Source organism: Macrobrachium nipponense, chromosome 21 (assembly GCF_015104395.2).
Source record: "Macrobrachium nipponense isolate FS-2020 chromosome 21, ASM1510439v2, whole genome shotgun sequence".
NCBI classification, from domain to species: domain Eukaryota; kingdom Metazoa; phylum Arthropoda; class Malacostraca; order Decapoda; family Palaemonidae; genus Macrobrachium; species Macrobrachium nipponense.
Window position 1 is genome coordinate 11,422,730 of NC_087212.1, and position 25,910 is coordinate 11,448,639.

The window sequence follows — 25,910 nt, forward strand, 5'->3', positions numbered from 1 at the left end:
TTGAAATGTGAGCAGCCACTGTAGTTGAAATGGTTGGCATAACACAAAGAGGATCCCAATAGCAAAAAAAAAAAAATAATAATAATCAATAATAATAATAATATCATGAGCAACAGCCATTTGATCCAAAAGGCATAGTGGCAGGAAGCAAAATTGTAAGAGTAACTGTTGATGCAGCTGGCATAGTGAAAAAGCACCAGTGCATTTTACATTTTATGTACACCAACAGCAGTTGTAGCAGAGTGAGAAGTGAATATGATGAAAACAATATCCTGACAAAGATGACTAGACAACAATGAAAAAATACTCTCCTGTACTTATGCAAAGGTTGAATCATACTTTGCTACCTCCAGTATCAACAAGTAATACCTAGTATATGAGAAGCAGTACTGGAAAAGCAGGCACAAAGGTCGCAAAAGCCAGGGGGCAGCACAATTAATAAGTAATGCATTGAGCAGATAAGTATGTGTGCAGCCTCTGAGGGAGGAGTATAGGTACAAGCAGATTGGGCAAAAAACAGTTGTACCAAGCAAACAAGGAATCACCTGCGCATGCAGGCACCAGTACAGTTTAAAACAGTGATGATCTTTAAATTGATGTTTGAAGCAGATCCAAAGGCCAACTATGAAGCAAAGATTCAGTAGACAAAGCATAAACTTTTTGCCCATGTGATACCAAGAGAGCAGCAGTGCTAAGCATGTGGAGGACAGCGGGTGAGGATCCACCTACAGCAAGGGCAAGAAAATACTGCAGATCCAACCTAGCAAACCCTGACAACTTTGCTTGGCATACTTATGAGTGATCAATAACAAAAACTTATTTGTAAAAGCAATACATAAAAGGCCACAGCACAAACCACTAAGCAAGAGGCAAACACTAAATACACAAGACTGAGCAAACAAAAAAACATTAATAATTACAGTAATTAGGCAAAAAAAACTACCTGCAATTCATCTATCACTTAATTACAACCTACATTATAGAAAAACAGAGTAACAGAACTCATACTGGGCCAGTGGTTAACTTTTTTATTACACGCCTCTCTTAAGAGTTGTTCCTTTCTTTCACAGCCCCCTTGCATCTATGAGTAAAATTCCCTCCCAGATTTAATAGAAATAAAAAAAATGAGAAAGAGAAGGGGTTTCGAGAGATAGGAAGGGAGGTCAATAATTACAAACATGGTCAGCCCAACGAGCCTAACTAGAGTAGTCAACTCTAGGAAAGTAACGTTATAAGGCGATACTTTTGCATTTTTTCATAAACTTCTGAATATTAGTTCCTCACTCTTCATAAGAGAATAACGAATATAATAAGAACATTTTTTTCATTTTTCCCTAGGGCGCGTGCCTCTCCTGCAAATTGCTGACGCCACCCCTAGGGGGGCATGGCCCACGGTTAAGAACCACTGGACTAGACTATGAAGAAAAATGAAAGGAGGGAATAAAACATGAATTAATTAATATTTTCCAAAATGCAAAATCTGTACAGTACAGATATGAGATATGAAAAGTCATTCTTAGTTACTCTGCTTCAGCCTACAATGAATGTCGTGGACATTTAGACCATAATTGTGGGCTCTATATGATTGATGGGTTTTCATATGATGATATAGAAATTTACTTGCAACCAGGGAGCATTTCAAAGAAACTTACTCTTCCTCTGACCATTTCTTTTCTATTCCATCAGGGACGGGGCATTTCACAAGCGCTTGAAGAGCCTTACCATGGTCATAGTCACTGTTATGGAGCTGAGAAATTGCTTTTATTAAAATTTGCATCACAACAAAAAAGCAGTAACTTATCATAACAAATAAGAAATAACTTATATTGCAAGAAGGTTTACGTTTCTAGCTAACCAAAATTTCAACATGCTAAAACATTTACGGAAAAAAACACAAAGTGCATTTCAAAAAGAACACTCATTTTCCATAAATAAATAAATTTACATGAAAGTATGAAAAATTTTCCGTTCACATGAGAAATTTAATTATAATCCATAAATCACAACCTTCCACATATTATCAATATAATATTCATTCAGTACCATTTCCAAAGCGTTAATTGTTGTGTCGTCGCTGAGAGTCACCGCATTACAACCATCAGTGGTGGACCCGCCATCACAAAGCCCAGCAAATGCTGCCATAGAACGTGCTGCTCGCAGGTACATGAGAAGATCCGTGTTCTTGATGCACCTGGCACCCCATCTTTGTTCTTCCCAATCAGCACATTCTTCTGGCCGCTCATTCAACCACCACACTTACCCCTGTTGCATTAATGATAATTCCATTCAAGACCTTAGCTATTTACAAAAGCTCTACCAAGAAATGAATTTTCTTCATGAATTAGATATAAATCTTATACTATATTCAATGAGAAGCAAGTAATAATTACTTAGCCCTAAAAGAACAAATTCAAATTATTCTAATCATACTTTTGGGCAAGTTCTATTTGTATGTTGAATAGAGTAAAGAAACACATTCTTCCTTATGTTATTATTGCACTATAAGCTGTGCTAGTTGTTGGGTTTGCAAAGGCAAAAAATTGCTAAAATGTTGAATACATTTAAACAAAGCACAATAACACAACCTTAATAAACTTATGGACAATAAATTTTTACCTGTATTCGGGAAGTTTGGCTTGATGAGAGGGGCCTACACGTATTTCTCCCTGAGTAGAAGCCAGCCTCCTTGTCTCTGGGTATATCTGTGGAAAAAATTAAAATTCTGAAAACCGTATATAGCAACAGAAATCACAATGCTACATCTTAAACTTAAATGAGCTGCATAGGATTCTGTGCATTCTTCATTATTTATGGAAAGGTATGTGTCAATTAAACCCTAAGTTGAATGGCCAAAAATGGATTAGTCAATACATCAAAATGACAGTAAGGCACTATTAAAATTCCACCTCAAAACAGTACATAAATGCAGCACATCAACTGATATGGCATCACCACCCATAAAAAAAGCTATGTCACTGCAGTATAAGAAAGTGGAATAATAGACTTTCTTCTTGAATTATGTCGACCCTACCCTAAAACTTGTTTTAAGGAAGCAGTAAAGGGTAAGCAGTGCCACATTATAATTGGTTTAATTATATAATGGTTCCTGCAGGACTTTTATAAAGGATTCCATCAATAAATGTCCTCCTACCAGCCAACCAACTACTCCCTATGAATTTTCTATTGAAATGCTAATGACACCATTATTGTTTGTGCTAAGCAAAACATCTACCTAAATATTCTCTGATTGAAATGTGTTTATGTTTAAAATATGAATCCCATAAGGTGACTACATTTAGAGATAACAAATACAGTTCCATCAGCTGGAAAAAAAAACAATCTCAAAAACCAAGATGGTTACATCATAGAGGCAAGACCTGACAAAAATATTGGTCGTAATTATGAGTAGTACTCTAATAATCAAATCTTGACACAAATATAGTGGTCCCCTTAAATTTTGTTAACTTAACTAGAAGACATTAGTGCAGAAGAGGTGAAAGAGGCCTTAAAATCTGTAAAAAATGGAAAAACTGCTGGCGTGTGCGGGATAACTGCAGAGATGCTAAAGCAGGAGGACGAAGGATGATAGAGGCATTAAGAGTTGTTTTTAGCATAGTTTGGAGAACAGAGGTGGTACCAAGTGATTGGAAAAAGGCAATTATGATACCAATATATAAAAATAAGGGAAGCAAAAGGGAGTGTGGTAACTATCGGGGCATAAGTTTACTGTCAGTCCCAGGGAAGATATTCATGAGAGTAATACTTAACAGAATAAGACCTATAGTAGAAGAGAAACTTAGAGAACAGCAGTGTGGTTTTAGAAGTGGAAGGTCAACAGTGGATCAAATTTTCACCTTAAGACAGATAATTGAGAAGAGATGGGAGTATGCAAAGCCAATATTCTGTGCTTTTATAGACTTGGAGAAAGCGTATGATTCAGTATGGAGAGATGGAATGTGGAGAGTGGCAGAACACTATGGTATACCACTGAAAGTGATAAGGATACTAAAGAACTGGTACCAAGGAGTGTGCAGCTGTGTACAGCTGGATGGACAGCAAAGTGAATGGTTCCCAGTTGGAAGTGGGCTAAGACAGGGATGTGTTATGTCACCCACCTTGTTTAAATGTATATATTGACCATATAATGAGAAGAGTGATGGAGAATGAAAACAGAGGGGCTAGTATTGGTGGAGAAGTTTTTATGGATTTGGACTTTGCTGATGATGTTGCGTTGGTTGCTGATACGTGGCTGGTGCTGGTAGGTATGGTAATGAGGATGGAGACAGAGACACAGAATTTTGGCTTGAACATCAGCACAAAGAAGAGCGAGATCATGGTTGTGAGTAAGGATGATGATTGGGTGCACATGGAGGATATGACAATCAGAGGACAGGAACTCAAGCAAGTGAGAAGTTTGTTTACTTGGGAAGTGTGGTAACAGCAGACGGGAGGCAAATTGAAGATATACAAAGAAGAAAACTAGGAGCAGCAAGAGCTTTTGAGGTTCTGAGAAAAAACGTTTGGTCGAGGCATGAAATCAGCTTGAGAACTAAGATGAGAATATTCAATGCAGTAGTACTACCAGTCCTGATGTATGGCTCGTCCACCTGGGCACTGACCAGAACAGAGGAGAAAAGGTTGGATGCTTTTGAGATGAAGCTGCTGAGAAGAATACTTGGCATTAAATGGGATGATTATGTTAGAAATGAAGACATCAGGGTGAGATTGAGGCAAAGGCCAGTCAGTACCAGGTTGAAGAGGGGAAGGCTGAAATGGTTTGGACATGTTGAGAGGATGGAAGATGAATAGAGACCCCAGGAGAGCACTGAGAGCAGTACAAATAGGAAGAAAGGGACCGCTGGGTAGACCAGAACGAGGTGGATAGACATAATTGTCAGGGATCTTGAGGATGAAATCCAAAACTTAGAGGAAGCGAGGGAAATGGCTCGGGATAGGACAGATGGAGAGAAACTGTATCAGCCTTATGCCACTGGCCAGTGGCGGGAAGATAAATCTAAAACTAAAAAAAAAATCTAACTAGTACCTATTGGCAAAAAGTTTGTTTTTATTTACAGATATAAAGCACGTTCACTGACATCAAAACTGACATGTTTTATTACCAATACTGCAAACAGTTCAACTTTGAGAGAGAGACTGAGAGGTCAGTACATCATTATCATAAACAGATATAGGTGAAGTAAAAAGGAAATATAGGAAATTAGATATACAGTATTACATTAATTGAACAATCTACAAAAGAGCAACATACTGAAGAATTAAAAGCAGTAGAGTAACTCGAGAATACATGAAAACCTGAAATGAGGACAAATATTGTCGAAATGTAAAAATTTCAACATACAAAAATAGTACCAAAACATGTAACTCTCACGGGTCTGGCCAGCAATCAGCATAAAGAGAATGCTGCAGGCATTTATAATTTATGTGCTCTACCATGTATTGACCATGGCACTCAAGGAAACATTCGTAACATTTTCTTACAAAATAGATATAAGCATAAACTTTATGCATAAACTTTATGAGTTATGCCAGTGGAGTAATCTACTAAAGGAATTTCTGTTCATAGCACTGATTCAATGAGCCATTAAGGATTTTGGATGAAGAAATCTAAGATCACAAATATAAAGAATTGTTTGGTGAAAATTTAACACAGCAGTATTAATTCTAAGCTCTTCACTGAGACATCTTGAGACTTTTAAGGTCATGTTGGGTTGCCAGACCATTTATCTGACTTGCACAATTCAGTAACATGAAAACACTAATACTCTGATACAATGCAGAATTTGGCACCAATGCAATGAAAGGTGTGGGAAGGTTAGTCTGAAGAACAGCAAGAAGTAGGTCAGTAGATCTGCCTTTGGAAGGGAGATAGGGTGCTACCAGTCATATGACTCCCACCTATTCACCATTAACCCTCTTACGCAAAGCCCTAAAAATCAAAACCCCGTATGCCGGGGTGCCGGTTTGGAGTGAGCGCGGAAGCGGAAAAAATAATTTTTTTCAAAAAATCACAGCGCGCTTAGTTTTGGAAATTAAGAGTTCATTTTTGGCTCATTTTTTTATCATTGCTTCAAGTTTAGTATGCAACCATCAGAAATGAAAAATAATATCATTATCATATGTAAATAATGCGATATATGGTAGCGGAAAAAAAAATTCATACATAATTGTATTCAAATCACGCTGTGCAAAAAACGGTCAAAGCTAACGGGTTACTTTTCTTTCGTTATATTGTACACTAAATTGCAATCATTTTGATATATAATACATAGTAAAACAATAAAAGCAACACCGGAAAAATATTATCACAAAATGATGTACGAATTCGTAAGCGCTGCGGACGTAAAAAAATGTTTTTTTTCAAAAAAATTCACCATTAAATCTAAATATTGTTCTAGAGACTTCCAATTTGTTTCAAAATGAAGACAAATGATTGAGTATTACGATACTGTAAGAGTTTTAGATTAGAATTGCAGATTTTGACCATTTCGGACAAGTTAAAGTTGACCGAATGTCGAAATTTTTATATATATATTTTTTATATGCACATATTTCGGAGATGGGAAAAGCTACAACCTTCAATTATTTTTTATTGTATTCTTCATGAATTTGCACACATTTTGATATATGAAACTCTATAAAACGGCTAATATGAAAAGAAGCAAATATTAGGATAATGCAATGTACGCATTTCGGAGACTTGCGGCGCGAAACAGCGCGCGGAGGGAAGTAAAATATATTTTTCAAAAATTCACCATAAATCACAATATTGTTCTAGAGACTTTAAATTTTTTCAAAATGAAGATAAATGATTGAATATTACTAGGCCGTAAGAGTTTTAGCTTACAATTGCATTTTTCAACTATTTTGGTAGAGTCAAATTTGACCGAACGTGGTTTTTTTTCTATTTATCGTGATTTATATGCAAATATTTCAAAAAATGAGAAAAGCTATAACCTTCAATCATTTTTAGTTGTATTCTACATGAAATTGCGCACATTTTCATATATTAAACTTTATGTAACAGCTAATTTTAAATGGTGCAAACATTTCGACAATCACACAAAAAACATTCTGATTTTTTCGGAAGAGTTACCGCGCGGACGTCAGGAAAATGTTTTGTTTTTTTTCATAAATTCACCATAAATCAAAATATTGTGCTAAAGACTTCCAAGTCATTGCAAAATGAAGGTAAATGATTGAATATTACTAGAATATAAGAGTTTTAGCTTACAATTGCGTTTTTCGACCATTCGGTAGAGTTGACCGAAAGTTGAAATTTTTGCACTTAACATTATTTATATGAAAAATATTAACAAAACTGATAAAAGCTACAAACCATGGGTTGTTTTTAGTTGTATTGTGCATGAAAATTGCGCACATTTCCATATATACAAAACTTTATGTAACGGCAAATTTAAAATGGTGCAAACATTAGGACAATCGCACGAAAAAATTTATCGGAAGAGTTACCGCGCGAACGTAAGGAAAAAGTTTTTTCATAAATTCACCATAAATCGAAATATTGTGCTAGAGACGTCTAATTTGTTGCAAAATGAAGGCAAATGATTGAGTATTACAATAATATAAGAGTTTTAGCTTACAATTGCGTTTCTCGACCATTTCAGGTAGAGTCAAAGTTGACGAAAGGTTGAAATTTTTGCACTTATCGTTATTTATATGAAAATTATTTCAAAACTGATAAACGCTACAATCATGAGTATTTTTTTGTTGTTGTATTTTAAACATGAAATTGCGCACATTTTCATATATAATACTTCATGTAAAGGATAATTTAAAATGGTGCAAAAATTATGTCAAAGTGACGAAATAATTTTTGAGATGTGTCACTGATACTTTTTAGTGTGATAAGAAAGAAGTTCGCGCTTGCGCGCCTGCGTAGCGATTGTAAACAAAACAACGCCTTGATCCGCGAACTCCCAGCATCCCCCAAGGCGCGTGATTTAAAAGTTTTCGGCTGGTAGGCCTATAAGTATTTTTTCCGCGAATTTTAAAAAAAACTTTTTTGAGTCGACGTATGATACGTCCATTCGGCATACGGGAGACATTTTGACTCGACGTTTAATATGTCCATTCGGTGTAAAGAGGGTTAAATAATAAAACTTAAATTAGTCAGAAAAGTATTTATGAAATGGTTTGTACTTCCACAAAAACAAATCTTTCCTCTGTAATCAAACTCCCTTGAATTCTAACAAAAAACTACTGTCACTATTCATCAACATCAGTACCATCCTAAACCCTTTTACATTTGATAAAAGAAAACTTACCCAAGAATATAAAAAAAGGAATTATCTTCAGGGAGAAAGTCCCTCACAGCATGAATGTCTGAATAATGATCAACCCTGCATAAACCTCGGAGAACCGAAACTGGGTAGGTGTCAGTTGCATCGGAAATGAAAAGCTCTCTGCTCTTGATTACAGGGTCATCTGTTACCAAGGATCTGTTATCTAGGAGAAAATAAACCATGTTCGTAGTTTACTAATACTTATAGCATTAAAAATTATGCTAAAATTTAATATGTGGATAAAACAGAGTTCAAAATATGAGAGAATCATTTGAAAACTACTTTATTGTACTATACATGACAAATAGTTACATACTCTGAGGCCTTTTCTTTGTGATCCCATACTGACAGACATACATAATGCCAACAAGATGTGAAATAATACTATTTTGGAATTTGTCAATACCTTCATATATACGTACATACTCTAAGAACTTATGACATGAGTAAAACTTGTGGAAAGTGTAATTCTTACCTACTAAGCACTGCTGAATGTTAAATAAAATTACTTTTAATTACACAGCCCAAGACTATTCTCAAACTGTGTAGCATACCATAAACAGTGTTGCATAAAAAACTGAAATTATTGTATTCTATTCATTAATATTTGATAGTTAAACTGAGAGTTAAAATTCTTCACTTTCATAAGAGTGGCTACATCTGATAAGCATTATCATGTGAGTGTACATTAACTTGAACTGTTCACATATATTCATACAATGCAATCCAGTAACAGTTATTTCTCCATATAAATGATCAAGGATTATGCAATACTTACTGTTTTCAGTGTTGCGATCCTGAACAAGACGCTGGTACACAGTTTCAGGCACTTCAGACGGTCTATAAAACCATTTTATGTTGACCATTAATGTGTCCCTCTTACTCTGTGCAAAATAATTACCAAATGGTTATTCACATATGACTGATAAAAAAAAAAAGCGTTACTTCAACCTTACATGTTTTAACATTAAAAAAAATGTCAGTTAAACCAAATGTCATTTATACAGTAATATTCACATAGGTAAACCTGTAAAACTGCACTTTTAAACAGCATATACTGTACATGATTACAAAAACTGTCAAGATATTTAACAATTTTTCTCATGTCAATACAAACTAATGTTAAATGTAATACCAGTCTCAGGTCATTTACCCTACGAAATTCTTGAATTGAGCAGATGAAAAATGGTTGGTCAGCCCGCTGACTTTCAATGTATACAGAATCTGTGGAAAAAGAAATACAGATAAAAGTGGAAAATGATACATTTTTAAGCAATTTGTATTTTTCATAGCTAACAAACCTGAGGTCTTAACAATATGATAAGCTTCTAGCACCAGCTGGAAACTGCTTAAAAATAACCAAAGATTGTAAAGCAAAATTCTTAATCGTCAAAATGTTCCCTGTACAGGATAGAATATGCTCTTTGCAACATCTTTTCTATCCCCAACTGCATTACTTCTCACTTTTACTCTTCGTCCAGTTCCTTTGGTCTATAACTATCAAGAAGTCTAACTTAACGTCATCTTAAAATAATTCTCAACTACCATTAAAAGACATATGAGAGAGAGAGAGATAGAGAGAGAGGAGAAAGGAGAGAGAGAGAGAGAGAGGAAGAGAGATGAGAAGAGAGAGAGGAGAGAGAATTACTCATGGACTTTTACAAAGATAATAACAACAACAACAACAGTAGTAGTAGTAGTAGTAGTAGTAGTAGTAGTAGTAGTAGTAGTAGTAGCAGTAGTAGTAGTAGTAGTAGTAGTAGTAGTAGTAGTAGTAGTGGACAAAGGCTGAACTCTGCTGCATAGACCAGAAAACTAGGAAACCCATGACAATACACAAAGCACTACTACACCCAAGAGCAAAAACAAAGAGACTATACATAACATGAAAGGCAGGAAGGAGACAACTACTAAGCATAGAGGACTGCGTCAACATCAAGAGCAGAGCACTGGGGCAGTATTTGAAAACCAGTGAAGACTAGTGGCTAAGGAGTGCAAGGGAATAAGGACTGACAAAAGTAGACAAAAGCCCAGAAATATACAGAGACAGGAGAATGACCAACAGAACGGAGGAAAAGCACAACCACCCAATTGACAGACAATACATGAGAGACTAAAGTATTGTCCAGCGATGAAATGTGTCAATAGCTTCAGAGAGGAGAACTAAAGTAGGAAACATAAGGAATGCTAACAGCAGCACAAGATCACATCTTAAGAAACAGTTATGTTCAAAGAACAATAGATGGAAATAATATCTTGTCCTTATGCAGAAAGTACAATATGAAAAACAGACCATGAATACAGTATACTAAGCCATCACTGAAGTTATGGTAACAAACAAATCTGAAGGAGTGAAAAGCATCTGAAATCTTTGAGTTGAGGTATACAACAGGGGTAATAAACCAAAATCCTTGATGTCCCCATGACAAAACTGCATCTTTACACAATGGGAAATAAAAGAGATGAAAAGCCCGTACTTATATACCTCAGCCACATAAGGAAAAGGGAGAAATTTTGAGCAATGAAATATTCAATAATTGAAGTCAATGATCTACTTTCCTTAGGGAAAAACAAAACGTTTTCTTTGAAGAGAAGCAGATTACAGGATACTGACAACAAACAGGATTGCCATACCTTTTACAAATACCTGGCATGGTAACCTACAAGATGATTCAAATTCATGATCTACAGTGAAAAACAAAACTATCATGAAAAATAAGTAAAAGGGTAATGGATGTTTTACCATGAAACAAAACCAGGCAAGAATAAATACAGTAAATGTATTGTAAATCTGCTCCTATATTACAAGTATATTCTGTTTTCTCATTCCTATATACTATTATGAAGATAAATTTCTTACCTAAAATTCACATCATGTATGTCAGTGGTTATCGCACCGAGGACGGTGCAGCCTACCAATAAACAAAACTAAACACTTGGATGAATTTACATACATCGAATCATGGGAAATACATACTATATATAGTATTAGTGCTTCATAAAAAAATCACAAGCTAGCTTACCTCCTGGTCTATATAGTGTAGTATCATCTGTACAAAGATAGGACGTATATTCTCCATTGGGAGCTCGGAAAGCCTGACCTCTTACTGGCTGTTTCTTGCCGACTACAGCTGTCATAACCTAAATACAAACAATTCCAATGATGATGAAACTGTCAATATCATCTTAGACTAGATATTTCCATATAACTGGTACAATAACATTACTCATGCTGTTGTCTCCATGAATGATACTAGAATTTATTACAACAAATTTTTGTCTTAAGCAAAAATTATGGCTTGGACTTGAAGAACTTTTATTATAAAATAATGTAATGAAATATAATCTTTTGCACTGCAATCAGGATTCAAGACAGTTAAACATATTGATAAACAATGAAGACTATAAAAAATCTTAGTAATAATAATAAAAAAAAATAAATAAATAAAAAAATAAAAAAAAGACAAAGGCAAAATGAATGCCTTACAAGAACCATTGAACCATACTGAATCAGAATGAAATATTAATTAAAAAATATCTGAACTGTTTCAATAAGCATTGTCTTTTCCATCTTACCTCCTCAATGACTGTTCCATCTGGACCTTTGGTCCCCTGGTACCATAACCCCACTAGGGGGAATTGATGGGGTGGAAGCATTCGAGTTTGAGTTTTGATGATGACGCAGATGAGGGGGGTGGGTTGTCTGTGCTTCCACACCCCCCTCCATTTTCTCCCTGTTCAACCACCTTGGTTCGTTCAGTGGTTGTCATCCTAACATTATAAGTTATTCATCTGAAACGAAGTAGTATCTTTTTGGTTAAAAACAAAGAAGTATCTTTTTGGTTAAAAAAGAAATTCACACACACAACACACAGATATATGTATTCCAAGACAGCTGAATCATTATCAGGGTTCTCTAAGCAAAAGGGCAATCTTTGCTACAAGGCAAACTTGAGTACAGTAAAATACCTGACTATACTGACCTCAAAAGGTATGGCCAGGAGTGGTACCTTTAACAACGTAAAACTAGCAAAAATAAGGTCAAAGGATACTGACAAGCAGTATATGTATATAGTAAGCAAGGAAGATAGGGTACTTAGAATTGTCTATTTGCTCAAATGTCTCTTGTAATAGCTGTTTTACAACCATCTATCTGGAACACCCAGTGTTAAATCTATGTAGGCATGCAAGGTCTACCATTAAAAGCTATATATACTTACACTGATTCCTTTAAACCATTTTACCCTAGGAATGTATAATTAGGTATAAACAACTGAAATGCGAGCTAATTTTATTGAATTTTTACTCCATAAATTTATTTATCTACTGCTTGTGGCTAACCAAACAAAAACCTCCCTTGATAATGGGCATTACAGTCCAACACTTCTTAAATTAGAATAAAATTATGTAATTACCTAGAACTAGTTGGCAGTAGTGAACACAATGAGCCTATTCTGCAACCAGGTGAGTATGTCATTCTTGTTACCAATCACCAAATCTGTGGAAGAAACTGTATTGAATTACTTTTGGCTGTGCAATATTATGAGTGGTCAAACACTATAGGCTATTCATAGCTTTAACCAGTGCTTAAGATTTTGCCTTTCACACCGATGATACCAAATTTGTATAAAAACTACAGTATGGACACAGGATCACCATTAATAACACATTATGTTACATTCTCCTCCTAAGGGGTTAGACATGGAATGAGTTATCTCTGATGCTTTACATGTCATTTTGAGCTCCGGTCTGGTTTAAGTATGGATACAGGCATGTTTAATATATCATGGAGTGCTTTTGCTGAAAATTTAAATAATTATGTATGTCAGCAGTACTTAAATAAGCCTTGAGACAGCTCAAATTTCTTTTTTCTATAAGCAGATATGTGCCATTGAATTTCAGAATGCTACTAAATAATTATAAGTCCTAGTAAATAAAAAAATATTTTCTACAAAATTCTGCATCTTTTGCAATACGTACTTCAATGTCTCTATCTAAAATCACTGCAGTTTCCTTATGCTGTAGTATTTTAAAAATAGGAAAATCAATGTGAACACTTTACCATCTGAAAAATGGAACTGTAATGAATGAAGTACGTGTACATTTTTTTTTTCATGTCTGTCCCTAGTTTTATTTATTCACTCTACACATAATTTTATGTATTATACATTTCAGTTTCTGGAATTATTTGGTATCCATAGGGATGGACTTTTTTTTCCTCAATAATTACTACAATTGGTTTTGACAGTGTGTGCAGCAGTGGTGAGGGCAAATGCTGAATATTTTTCAATTTATTTATACATAGTTTGTATACATACCAGGCAGGTAATGTTTGCACTGTTGCTTCCCTAAAATGACAAATTTTTAATCAATTTGTATCATCTGGGACCATAACTGGGATATCTTTTGGTGCTTTCTGACTTTCTTTGGCACAAATTTAATATTGTACAACCAGGAAGAAATGCACTCAAAACACCTTCCCATATTGCACTTAATTAATAACATGGCTTCAAAGCACACAGTAATGCAAGTTGACAAAAAAAATGACAAACTGGCCAGAGACAAACTTATCAGGATTAAGGTAATGGCATGTTTCCATGAAGAGACTGCAAAACTAAAGATGTTAATTAGGCTACAGCATTATATTTCTAATAGGGTAAAATAGCTGATGCTAGAGTGGCCTTGTCTGTTTGATTTATATCAACAAAATATTGAGAGGTCCCTTACTTACCACCAACTCAAAAAATAATTCTTGTTATGGGTGAAGTCATTACTGGACACAGGTTAATTTCTGGCAGCCTAGCTTTAACGCTGTTCAAATGCTAATATCTCCAAAAGTATTGAAGATAAAAGGAAAAATCCTTTCGGCAGATAAAATCTTAAGTATTTAAATTTCATCCCATATAAGATTTTTAAAATATAAATTCACATGAAAGATGTTTTAATTATTGCATTATAATTTTCTCAAAATTGATGATTTCCACACCAAATTCAATAGTTTTACTCGAATACGCTTAGTTAAACTATGTCTTCTCACCTTCGCTGTAAAGAATAATTTTGTAGTTGTATCATTTGTATATTATTAGCAGTTTGATGTAGGAAGACTACCTGAAATGCATTTAACAATAACATTTATGTAGCAGAGTTCCTCAATACCTAGTTTAACCCTTTGAAAGTTTAACTTGAAGCTTCACGAGTTATTGCCTTTAGGGTGACCTAATGGTTATATATTTGGGTCCAACCAAAAACCCAAAGTTCTCAAGATGTATGTATTCACACCTGCAGATATTTTTGAGTACCACACATGGAACTGGTAATTTTCCTTACAATATCCTGCCATTTGACTCATAACACTTGTTCTTCAAATGACAAATCTTATATATGGTATCAGTGTCTTACAAAATCTAAATAGTATTGCATTGCTGTCATACTATGATTCCTGTCTGAATAGCAATACAGATCATACTAGCCTTTTAAATGATCTGGCTTCTGTATGCAATTCTTCAACATTTGAGATTCAATCTGATTATCCTTTCTCCATCTAGTGTTATTTCATCCCTTTGTGCACTCTTTTTACACTTAGTATTTCTCAACTCTCTAGACATATAATTGATATTGTCATGATACAATAAAGTCATACTTACCTGACAGATATATATATAGCTGTATTCTCTGACGACCGACAGAATTTCGAAACTCCCGGCAAACGCAGTGGTCGGCTAGGTGGTTAGTACCCATTCCCGCCGCTGGGAGCGGATACCAGGAACCATTCCCATTTTCTATTCAGATTTTCTCTACACTGTCCCCTGAGGGGAGGTGGTGGGTAACTTGATTATATATATCTGTCAGGTAAGTATGAACAAACTTTATTGTATCATGACAATATCATTTTGTTCATGACACTTACCTGCCAGATATATATAGCTGAATCCCACCATTGGAGGTGGGAACGGACAGAATAGAAGGATTTTGGAAATATTTCACATGCAGATGATTGACATCTTTGTTCTTACCTGTTAGCATGAGCTGACTTTGTGAGTACTGTCACCCAAGCCTGCTTCTGCTTAACTAGAATTTCCAGCAAGGTAGTGACCTGTATAGCTGGATAGTTCTAGATGATCTGTCAACGGGAGCGTGCCACAATGTGACTAGACCAATATTGACCATACTGAAGACAACGAAGCATAATAAATACCACCTAACCTAGCCCAACTAAAGTTAGTCCCATAACTTTCAGGCTAATTAAAGGGAAGACCGCCTCAAGCGGCAACCCTACAACCATAAAAAAACATACCCATAATTAAAATCACACACATCCATTTTCTAAAGGATGGGGTTCGTATTGCTTCTCGTCCCCAATACTGTATCCGTGGAAATGTATGTCCAAGCGAGTAGCAATTCTCATATGTCGCCTTCACATCTCTGAGGTAGTGTGAAGCGAACACAGAGTTGCTTCGCCAAATGTGGCACCTAGGATATCACTGAGTGCCATAGCCATATTTTTCTGAAAAGCCACCGAAGTAGCTACCGCTCTAACTTCGTGAGCATTAACTTTTAGCAGTTTAAGATCACCATCTGTGCAGGAACGAATGAGCTTCCCTGATGGTGCTTCTCAAGAAGAACGCCAGTGCGTTCTTAGACATTGATAATTCCAGCCTCTTGACCGAACACCACAGGTTGTCTGACGGGCCTCTACATGTTTGGTCTTTTCCAGATAAAATTTGAGAGCTCTGACAGGGCACAAAACTCCTCTCCAGCGGCTCGTCCGACGAACTCTGATAACCCCTTGATATCAAAGCTTTTAGGGCCAGGGGTTGGATTGGATGGGTTCTCGTTCTTAGCTAAGAACGAGGGGCTCAGCGAACACACCGCATTGTGTTTCTCTGAAACCCACATGTTTACTCATAGCTTGGATTTGCTTAACCCTCTTAGCTGTTGCCAGAGAGGTTAGGAAAATAGCTTTTCTAGTTACATCTTTCAAAGATGGCTCAAATGGGGCTGACATTAAAAACTTTAAGACAATATCCAAGTTCATGAGGGAATCTTGTCTCGTGGAGCTTTTGAGGTTTCAAAGGACCTCAACAGATCGTGAAGATCCTTATCATTTGATAAATCCAAGCCTCTGTGTCGGAAGACCGTTGACAGCATACTTTTGTAGCCTTTAATCGTTGACACTGAAAGTTTGTCTATATTTCTAAGATATAGGAGGAAATCAGCAATCTGGCTCACAGAGGTCATGGAGGAGGAAATATTTTCCCTTCTACACCAAACTTCTGAAGACAGCCCACTTCGATTGGTAGACAGCTTAAGAAGATGTTCTTCTAGCGTTGGCAATAGCTCTTGCCACCGATCTTGAAAAAAACCTCTCGCTCTGGCCAACTTTTGGATAGTCTGAATGCAGTCAGACTCAGAGCAGAGAGGTTTCCGTGATACCTCTCGAAGTAGGGCTGTCTGAGTAGATCGATTTTTTTTTCTGGAAGTGTCCTTGGGAAATCTACCAGAAATGACATGGCCTCTGTGAACCAGTCGCTTGCAGGCCAAAAGGGGGCGATCAACGTCATTCTTGCTCCTTCCGACGCCGCAAACTTCCTTATTACCTCTCCCAGGAGTTTGAATGGAGGAAAGGCACAGAGATCCATCCCCTTCCAATTCCAAAGCATGGCGTCTATTGCTATTGCCCCTGGGTCCCAGAACCGGAGAGCAGTAAATAGGAATGCCTCTTCCTTTTTCGCTGTCGCGAAGAGGTCTTACCAGTGGACGTCCCCAAAGTTTCCATAACGCTTTGCAAATCTCTGGATGGAGAGTCCATTCGTTTTGGAAGCATTTGATGTTGACGGCTGAGGAGATCTGCACGAACGTTCTGCTGTCCTGAAACGAATCTCGTTAGAATCGTTATATTGTTAGCTTCGCCCAAAGTAAGATTTCCCTCGTTATCCTGAACAGGGACCGAGATAGAGTTCCTCCCCTGTTTTTTGATATACGTGAGCACTGTGGTGTTGTCCGAGTTGACTTGTACAATTCGTCCCACAATCCTTGACTCGAAGCATTGAAGTGCCAAACGAATCGCTTCTAGCTCCTTGAGGTTTATGTGCAGGACCTCTCTCCAGAGGCCCTGACACCTCCTCCTCCAACCCCCAGTGTTGCTCCCCAGCCCGTCATGGACGCGTCTGAGAACAACACTAGTCTGGGCTCAGAACTTTGAGGGACATCCCTTCCGATAGCTTGACGGGGTATCGGAACCACCACTTCAAATGCTCCTTTGAATCGATTGAGGGATTCTCAAAATCTCGTCTAGGTCTTTCTTGTTCTTCCAGTTGTCTGCTAGGAAAAACTGAAGCTGTCTGAGGTGCAGGCCTTCCCAGACAATTTCAAATTTCTCCAGCGAGGAAATGGTCCCCAGCAGACTCATCCATTCCCTCGCCGAGGCATATTTCCTTCTCTAAGAAGACTGATACTTTCTCTAAGCATTTTAGCTGACATTCTATGGATGGAAATGCTTGAAAAGCCACTGAATCCATCTGAATCCCCAGATACACGATGGACTGTGTGGGAATCAGATGGGACTTCTCGAAGTTGACCAAAACGCCTAGGTCCTTCGTCAGCTGTAATGTCGTGTGTAGGTCCTCCAGGCACTTTTTCCTTTGACGTGGACCGGATCAGCCAATCGTCTAAGTAGAGTGAGACTCTTATCTTCGAGAGATGGAGCCATCTTGCTACATTTGCATCAGAAGCGTGAATATCATAGGGGCTGTACTCAGCCTGAAACAGAGAGCTCTGAATTTCATTTTCCTTACAAAAAGATTCAGCCTGCTACGTCTAGGACAGGTCTCCATCCTCCCGAGTGCTTCGGAACAAGGAAAAGCCTGTTTGTAGAAGCCTGGAGAGTTCCATGATACAACTCTTTCTACTGCTCTCTTTTCCAACATTTGATCCCAAAAGGTCTAATAAGATCTGTTGCTTCGAATCCTGATAAGAGGGCGAAAGGTCTATAGGCTCTATGCTTAATGGAGGTTTTTGATAAAAAACGGGATCTTGTAACCTTTCTCGATCACTTCGAGTGACCAAGAGTTCGTCCCTCTTATCCTCCATGCTTCCGCGAAAAAGAGCGAGTCTCACCCCGACTGGTGCCTGGAGGCCAAAAAGTCATTTCTTTCGCCCTGGTTTTTTGAGGGGGCTCTGCCCCTAGGGAAACTCCTCCCTCGAGCAGAAGCTCTCGAAGAGGCTCTTCCATGAAAGGCTTATAATTCTTCCTAGAAGCTTGCGTGGTTCTTGAAAGATGTCTGATCAGTAGGACTTTCGATGACCGAGACAATAAGTCCTGCGTCGCTCGTTCTTGGAGATTTACTGAACAAATCCTTTACCATCGATTGAGGAAAAGATTGAGCAGAAAAGGGAGCGAACACAATTCTGCTTTTTGCGCAGGCGACACTGACTTAAATTAGCTGTGAAGCTACAGAAAGTGCGCGTTCTTCAGGACTCCCGACGCAAAATGTGATGCCAGTTCGTCGGAGCCATCCCTTACTGCTCTGTCCATACATGATAAAATACTTGCTAAGTCCTCTAATGAAATAGAATCTGGGCTTCTAGACTCTACATCCAAGACGCCCAAACACCAATCTAGAAAGTTAAAAACTTCTAGAGTTTTGTAAAGGCCTTTGAGATGGTGATCTATCTCTGACATTGTCCAAGAAACTTTTGCTGATGCCAGGTAAGATCTTCTAGGTGCCTCCACTAAGCTGGCGAAATCCCCCTTGTGCAGAAGCAGGGATTCTTAAACCTGCTTCTTCTTTCTGTCTCATACCACTTCCCTGATCTTTCCACTAAGCTTTGTGGGAGGAAGTGCAAAAGAAGTCTTGCCCTTTGTCTTTTTGGATTCCATCCAATCGTGGATTCTTTTAAAAGCCCTTTTAGTTGAGAGTGAGGTGGCCATTTTAACAAATTTTGGAGTCTTCCTTGCCTTCAAACAGGTTAGTTTGCGAAGGTGGAGAGAGAGGAACTGGAGCTCGAAACTTCTCGGGAAACAAATCTTTTAAAAGACGAGTTTAAAGTCTTATAATCCACAGAGGATGAGGTTGTAGGATCCTCCTCCTCTTCTGAGAACAGGCTCGCTTGACGATTTCTCTTCTAATGGAGACGTAGGCTTATCCTGAATTGAACGAGAAGAAACCGAAGTTTCACCTCCCTTCGAAACGTAGGTCTTGCACTTGAAATCAATTTTGAAGAGAGCCGCTATGTTCTCCTAACCTTGACTTTCTCTCCGAATTTTCCAAACTAAACGTCATACAATTCTCTTGACGAGCACCATATTGTAGTTTCTACTACCTTGAAGCATAGGGCGCTTATCCGTCTGACTAGCGACCAGTTCTCTTCTTCCCACGGTGACTTTATGCATCGGACGCCTAGCGTCCTCAAAGCGTCCTCATTTGCGTCCTGGAAAGCATCCTGATATGAAGGACGACGAGCGTCCTTATTAGCACTACGCCTCGCGTCTCAAAAGCGTCCTCATTTGCGTCCTGACGTGATGGACGTCGTGTAAACGCCTCCTTTAAAAACGGTCTTGAGTTGTATACACCTCGCGTCCTCAAAAGCGTCCTCATATCCTTCTTCTGAACTAATATCGTGAGTTTCAAGTCTATCCAGCCGACGTTTACGACACCGAGCGTCCCGAGAAGCGTCCTGATTAGTAAGGCGTTTCTTCTGTTGAATACTCTCTTCCTGTAAGCCAAGATCAATTCCTTCCATTCTATTTCTGAGCGATCCTTCTGAACGTTCTTCGACTCTTGGAAACGACGACGGCCGCCTGTGCAGCACCTAATGTCTTTTTCTCTTTCGCCAATACTTCTAGACTCTATCAACAGGACTGCTTTTGCGCGTCCTGATTGAGTCGATGAGGTCTAGAAGGCGACGAATCAGAAGAGGACGAAGAACGAAGAGAAGCCGCAGGAGAACGTCTAGATTTCTTGACGGGTAGCCATAGATCTTTTTTACGACTACGCGATCTTTCTTCTTTCTTCTTGGCGAAAAAAACGCATCCAACTGTTGACGAATCGCTACGAGGGTCTTTTTTGATGGTGAAGAACCATATGATGGAATGATCCTTTGAGAAGAAGATGGGCGAGGGGACGCCTTCTTCCTTCTCTCCGGACTCGAATCAGGACGCTCAGAAAGCGTCCTGAATCTCTTGTGTGGGATACTGTCTTCGAAGTCTTCCGGGGAAGACCGAAGCGTAAATCGAGGCGGAGGACGCTCTCGATCTCCCGATGAAGCGTCCTCTTCCGTAAGACCTTTCCTAAGAGGGCGAGAAACGACGACGGCCGCCAGTGCGACGTCCTTACGTCTTCCTTACCACTCTCAATTGGAGAGGCTGCATCCTCTTCCGTAAGACCTTTCCTAAGAGGGCGAGAAAGACGATGGCCGCCAGTGCGACGTCTTACGTCTTCCTTACCACTCTCAATTGGAGAGGCCTTCCGAGATTCCCACCCACGGTGAGGTGAGGACGTCTCGGAGGAAGAGAAGCATTCCTTCAAGATTCGAGCTTGCGCACGATCTTTGGCAGCCTGGGATGCGTCTTCAGGATCTGCCGAAGGGACGCCAGACCGGTGTTTAATTCCCGTAACCCTCCTTCGGCCTTCGACATGTCCATTCCCTGTGTTCTGGGAGTCCGACAGAGGTCTCAACCTGGAGGCATTATAGGACCGATTCGACGCCACCCCCCCGCCACATCACTAGGGGCACTAACATTATCACTACACTTTTGCACATTAGATTGTAGCACTCTCATTTTCGATTCAAGGTTCCGAATCGATTCCAAAATGGTAGAAAGGGCATTCCCTTCGGTAACGATCACTTCCTTATCTGAAGGTGAAATTACAGGGTTATGCGTAACATGTTCTACAGTTATGTTAGATTGAGCAACTTTATCACTTTGACTTTTAACAGAAGCACTCCTGGAGGAAGACCTCCTAATTCTGTCACCCTCAAGTCTACGAATGTAAGATTCATACGCCTCATTCGACATTAGTTAACACTTCGCATTCTTTGCACCTATCATCCAACAAGCAAACATGCCCTCTACAATTCACACACACCGTGTGAGGATCTACCGAGGCTTTTGGTAGCCTCACCTTACATTCTTCTACACCACACACTCTGAAACTAGTAGAACTAGATCCAGACATCTCAATTCTAAGAAAAATCAAAAGCAAAATCAAAATCCAAACCACAATAGCGTATGCCAAATCACAAAGCTAAGTCCGAAACCAAAAGACAATCCAAATACTCAAGTGACAAATGGGGTTTTCAAAATCCTAGGCGGAGGTCTGTAAACAGTTGTTTACCGACTGGCGACAGAAGAAAATCTGAATAGAAAATGGGAATGGTTCCTGGTATCCGCCTCCCAGCGGCGGGAAAGGGTACTAACCACCTAGCCGACCACTGCGTTTGCCGGGAGTTTCGAAATTCCGTCGGTCGTCAGAGAATACAGCTATATACGTATATATCTGGCAGGTAAGTGTCATGAACAAAATTTTAAATTAAGCATTTACAGTAGTGCCTCAGGTAATGAAATTAATCCGTTCCGAAGCGGCCTTTGTAACCTGATTTTTTTGTATCCAGAACTACATTTTACATGTAAATTGCCTAATTCATTCCAAGCCCTACAAAAACACCATAGTAAATTTTATAATAAAACTAAATTGACCAATAAACAATGAAATACAACATTTTGGACCATTCAAAACCTAACCTAACTGTTACTGTACCTGTAAATAAAATGTATTAGTGCACAGGGTACAAAAAATATTGTACGTACAGTGGTCCCCCCGTATTCGCGGGGGATGCGTACCAGACCCCCCGCGAATAGTTAGAATCCGCGAATATTTGGAACCCCTATAAAAACGCTAAAAACAGCCTATTTTGTTAGTTAAAACTTGAGAAAAACCACTAAAATTTTCATACTTGGTTTTTTTAAGTTTTATCACAAAAAGTGCATTTTATGATGAAATTGATAACAAAAACCAGGAATTTGTGGATATTTCTCATAGAAAAATACCGCGAATGCGCGAATTTTCGCGAATAATGCAGGGAAACGTTCTTACGAGAGAAATCCGCGAATGTGTGAGTCCGCAAATCCAGAGAACGCGAATACGGGGGGTCCACTGTACATGTAAATACGTATGTAGTAAAATGTGGAACCTTACCTTTCGAGTGAGGCGATGTCCGAAAGTGGCGACAGAGGAGGAGGAGGAAGACAAAAGGCAGAAAACATGAACACTTAACTTTACGAAACACATTAAAAAAGGGCAGTAAACATTAACACTAAACTTTATGACATCACTAACACGAATTTAAGTTAACGAACAAAATCTATGTGAACAAACGAATTCCACGTGTGTACGATAACGCTGCCGAAACAAAATGGTCAAAGAACTCCCTTATGTAGATGTATGATGGGATAGATGCTGACCAATAGGAGAGCAAGATCTTACAGCGTTAACTAGCATAAGGAACCAATGGGAGAGTGGGAGGATGGTGGCGAGTCTATCGAGTTGGCGGCGCGCAAGTTTTAAAATTGTTCTCGGCGGCCCGGGCGAATCTCGGACTTTACAGTACACCCTTTCGCGACCTAAATTATTTTCGTACACAGAAGCAATAAAAAGCTTCGTCTTTGCCTTCGCAACCTGGATTTTTCGTACGTAGGGACTTTCTTATGTAGGGGTATGACTGTACTGCATATCTTGAGGTGTTTTGTTGATTATGACTGCATCACCTGCAAATCTGTCAAAATTTCTTCACCACATACTACACTCATACCTCTTCCATTTCCAACCTCTTCTTTTATTAAAAATTCATGAGAAGGGTAAGCAGCAAAACTGAAACAACATTCCTTTGTAGCACCTCTATTCACTGCAAAAATGACAGTAAGGAAAGATATTCTGATGATTACACTGGCCTATACTATCAAATGAAAACCACAAATTATTAAAGAATGAGTCTGGAAATGGAAAAGACAAAGTAATATTTGTAAGACCTTGTAACTGCACACTGACCTTCAGTGGAGGGGAAGATTAAGAAAGACATTCTATAAGCACTATAAATGAATGAAGAATGGACAAGGGAGAATTCAATTCTGGTTTGTAAAATATGACATCTAATGAGAGGTTACGGTCTTTTATTTTTGAAACTAAATCCTGAAACTATAAGAGTTGACTATATTTTTCAGACCTTCAAAGGGGTAAGAACAACAATGAGGATGAAGATAAGGTGCAATCATATATGAAAATATTTAGCTCTTGGATATTGCCTCAAGGTTTAAACACGTACTGATATGGCACAACATGACAATTTACAATTTAATCATAGCCCAATTACAGAGGCATCAACCTTTTTTGTATATAAAAAGTGGATCATTAAATTTACTGTTGGGAATTTACGTGTAACCTATATCCAAAACTTACTGAGCATAAATTTTTCTAAAAATAAAAGTTTCATGTTTTAGAAACATGTTCATTCTTAGTTCTCCAAAATACACAGTTACTGAATGCCAAGAAATCCAAGATTCAACTGCAGACCATTCCCAGTTGCAAATCATGAGAAAGATCAAAGCAAAAAAAACACCAAATTGACGAGGCAATTTAAAAGGCTGGACTAAAAAGGTGGCTTGTAGGGTAGCCCCTTTTTGCCATGTGGTTGACTTCACAGGTTCCAGCAAAGGATGAAAGACAGTGAATGAACGTATCTAAACCATCATTTGCCATGCTGTCAACACAAAACTAGATTCATAAATGGAACAGACCAAGGTCTGAGTGCAGCAATAAAGGTTATTCTCTTGCTGAAAATAACTGGACTGATTAACCCAGTTTCTGAAACTTTAATCTAGCATCTTTTCAGTATCTTAGATAATTTTGTAGGTTTGCTTACTCTAAAATGCAATATACATGCTAAATGTAAAGGAGGACGACACATGGAGATACACATCCTTTGTCAAAATAATTGTTTGCTAAATAAAGAAAAGGGTGTACGTAGTATATAATGTAGTATAGCTAGGTGAGATTACAAGAAAAAAATACAGAGATGAGAAATTTGCAGTTATTTGTTTAGCTTATATATATTTTATATTATATTAATACTTGGGTGGCTGGTACTACACATGCAGGAAGCTCTGCAGGAGCCATGTTTAATACAGCCCCTAAGGGATTCAAGTAAAAATATTGACAAAAGATGGCAAATATCTCATCTCTGTATCTGTATACACCTTTTTCTAAACTGTTTGGCCAAACAATTATTGTTTACCCGATACACTGCTGTACATTATATATAAAATATATATATTATAAAAAAATTAACCAATACTGGCATGGTAAGCTAACGCTATGTTATGCTGGGGTAACTGCATATGAACGGTGCAGTGCATATCTTACACTGCATTAGGGTAGGTATATATACACTATGCAAGGCTAGGTATTAGGGGAGTGGTAGGAAATACATTAAGGAGTAGATGCAGGGTAGGGAGACGGGTAGCCGTGAGAACTCCAACTGTGAAAAGTGGCTAATCCTGCCTTTCCTAGAAAACCTTGTCCTGACCTGACCAGACCTTATCTTCCTAACCTCACTGGGGAGGGGGACTTTGCTTCCCCTGGACCCCTCAAGTAAAAGTATCAGAATAAGATTGGACTTTTGATAATGAACTAAGCACATGGAGTTTAACCTAACCTTTCCTACAGCATTGTGCCCTGACTTATCAAAAAAATTGCCTCATAACCTGACCTGATCAGGGGAGGAAAGACTTCCCTCCCCCCCCAACCCCCGCCGCACCGTCCCCAATTAACAAAATTGAGCACATGGACTGGCCTAGGCTATTCCTTTGTGGTAGCTAGTAGGTTCAAATAACCAATCCCTACCCATCTCTCTACTCTGCAAACTGCCCTAAATCAGCCAATTCCACAAATGTAGATCAGTAGATGCTCTAAAAGCTCTTGCTTATTACTATAAACTAGCTAGGCTAGCTACCTACGTGTAGGTACCTAGGTAAGTAGGTAGGTATTGGACAAATATTTTTCAACAGGCTAGGCCTACGTATGGCATTACCAAAATATGATAAAGGTACCCATGAATAGCCTATACTGTATTACCATTCTAGGGACTCAATTCTTCAAGCCGCAAAAGTCATGCTAGTGATAATAAAAGGGTCTCCTAACAGACCATGATCCATTAATTAACCAGAGAAGGCGTAAATGGATTTGGTTAAGGGGAAAAACGGTATAAATTGGCTAATGGAAGATCTCTGACACCTTGCGGGGTCCCCATCGGGACTAAAGGCTGAATAGCCTAGGTTTTCTCCAAGCTTTCTTAGGCCCCACTCCCAAATTTCAGACCACTCTTACCCATCCAGGGTACAAAGGAGAGTTGCAACAAAACGGGACCATCGTATCACTGACTCAGCGATTAATTAGCTTATTAACAATCGTCAAAAAGGCGACCGCAGTCAACGAACGATGCCACAAACATGACAAAACCACACTTCTTTTATTTTCTTTTTTCCCGGTCACTTCCATCGGCTACAGCGAGGAATTTTTTGATCACTTGAGG

The 25,910-nt window shown here is 38.4% G+C and overlaps 2 protein-coding genes across 6 annotated transcripts in view; both read right to left on the bottom strand.

Moving 5' to 3' along the window:
- Positions 1-25,910, bottom strand: part of LOC135197790 (arginine-glutamic acid dipeptide repeats protein-like) — a 168,192-nt gene that overhangs the window by 142,144 nt on the left and 138 nt on the right. Inside the window, exon 1 of one of the 5 annotated variants that reach the window (XM_064224905.1) lies at positions 25,706-25,807. The exons of the other annotated variants lie outside the window; for them this stretch is intronic. The gene's annotated coding sequence lies outside the window, so the exon portion shown is untranslated. Of the gene's footprint in view, positions 1-25,705; positions 25,808-25,910 lie in introns of those variants that run through there. 5 annotated transcript variants of the gene reach the window in all.
- On the bottom strand, positions 5,038-25,749 carry LOC135197662 (arginine-glutamic acid dipeptide repeats protein-like). The gene is made up of 8 exons (XM_064224674.1): positions 25,613-25,749; positions 12,740-12,822; positions 11,901-12,116; positions 11,348-11,465; positions 9,460-9,548; positions 9,103-9,208; positions 8,307-8,487; positions 5,038-5,044 (listed from the first exon to the last, which is right to left on the bottom strand). The coding sequence occupies exons 3-8, from the start codon at positions 11,979-11,981 to the stop codon at positions 5,038-5,040; spliced, it is 582 nt and encodes a 193-aa protein (XP_064080744.1). The 5' UTR covers positions 11,982-12,116; positions 12,740-12,822; positions 25,613-25,749.

Bases quoted from the DNA above. Each gene is read 5' to 3' on its own strand.
- LOC135197662 (XM_064224674.1), bottom strand. From the start codon at position 11,981: ATGCTTCCACCCCATCAATTCCCCCTAGTGGGGTTATGGTACCAGGGG. The intron at 11,466-11,900 runs GTAAGATGGAAA...GTTTGTATTTAG, and splicing joins ATGGAACAGTCATTGAGGAG to GTTATGACAGCTGTAGTCGG. The intron at 9,209-9,459 runs GTATTACATTTA...TATTTTGCACAG, and splicing joins GGGTAAATGACCTGAGACTG to AGTAAGAGGGACACATTAAT.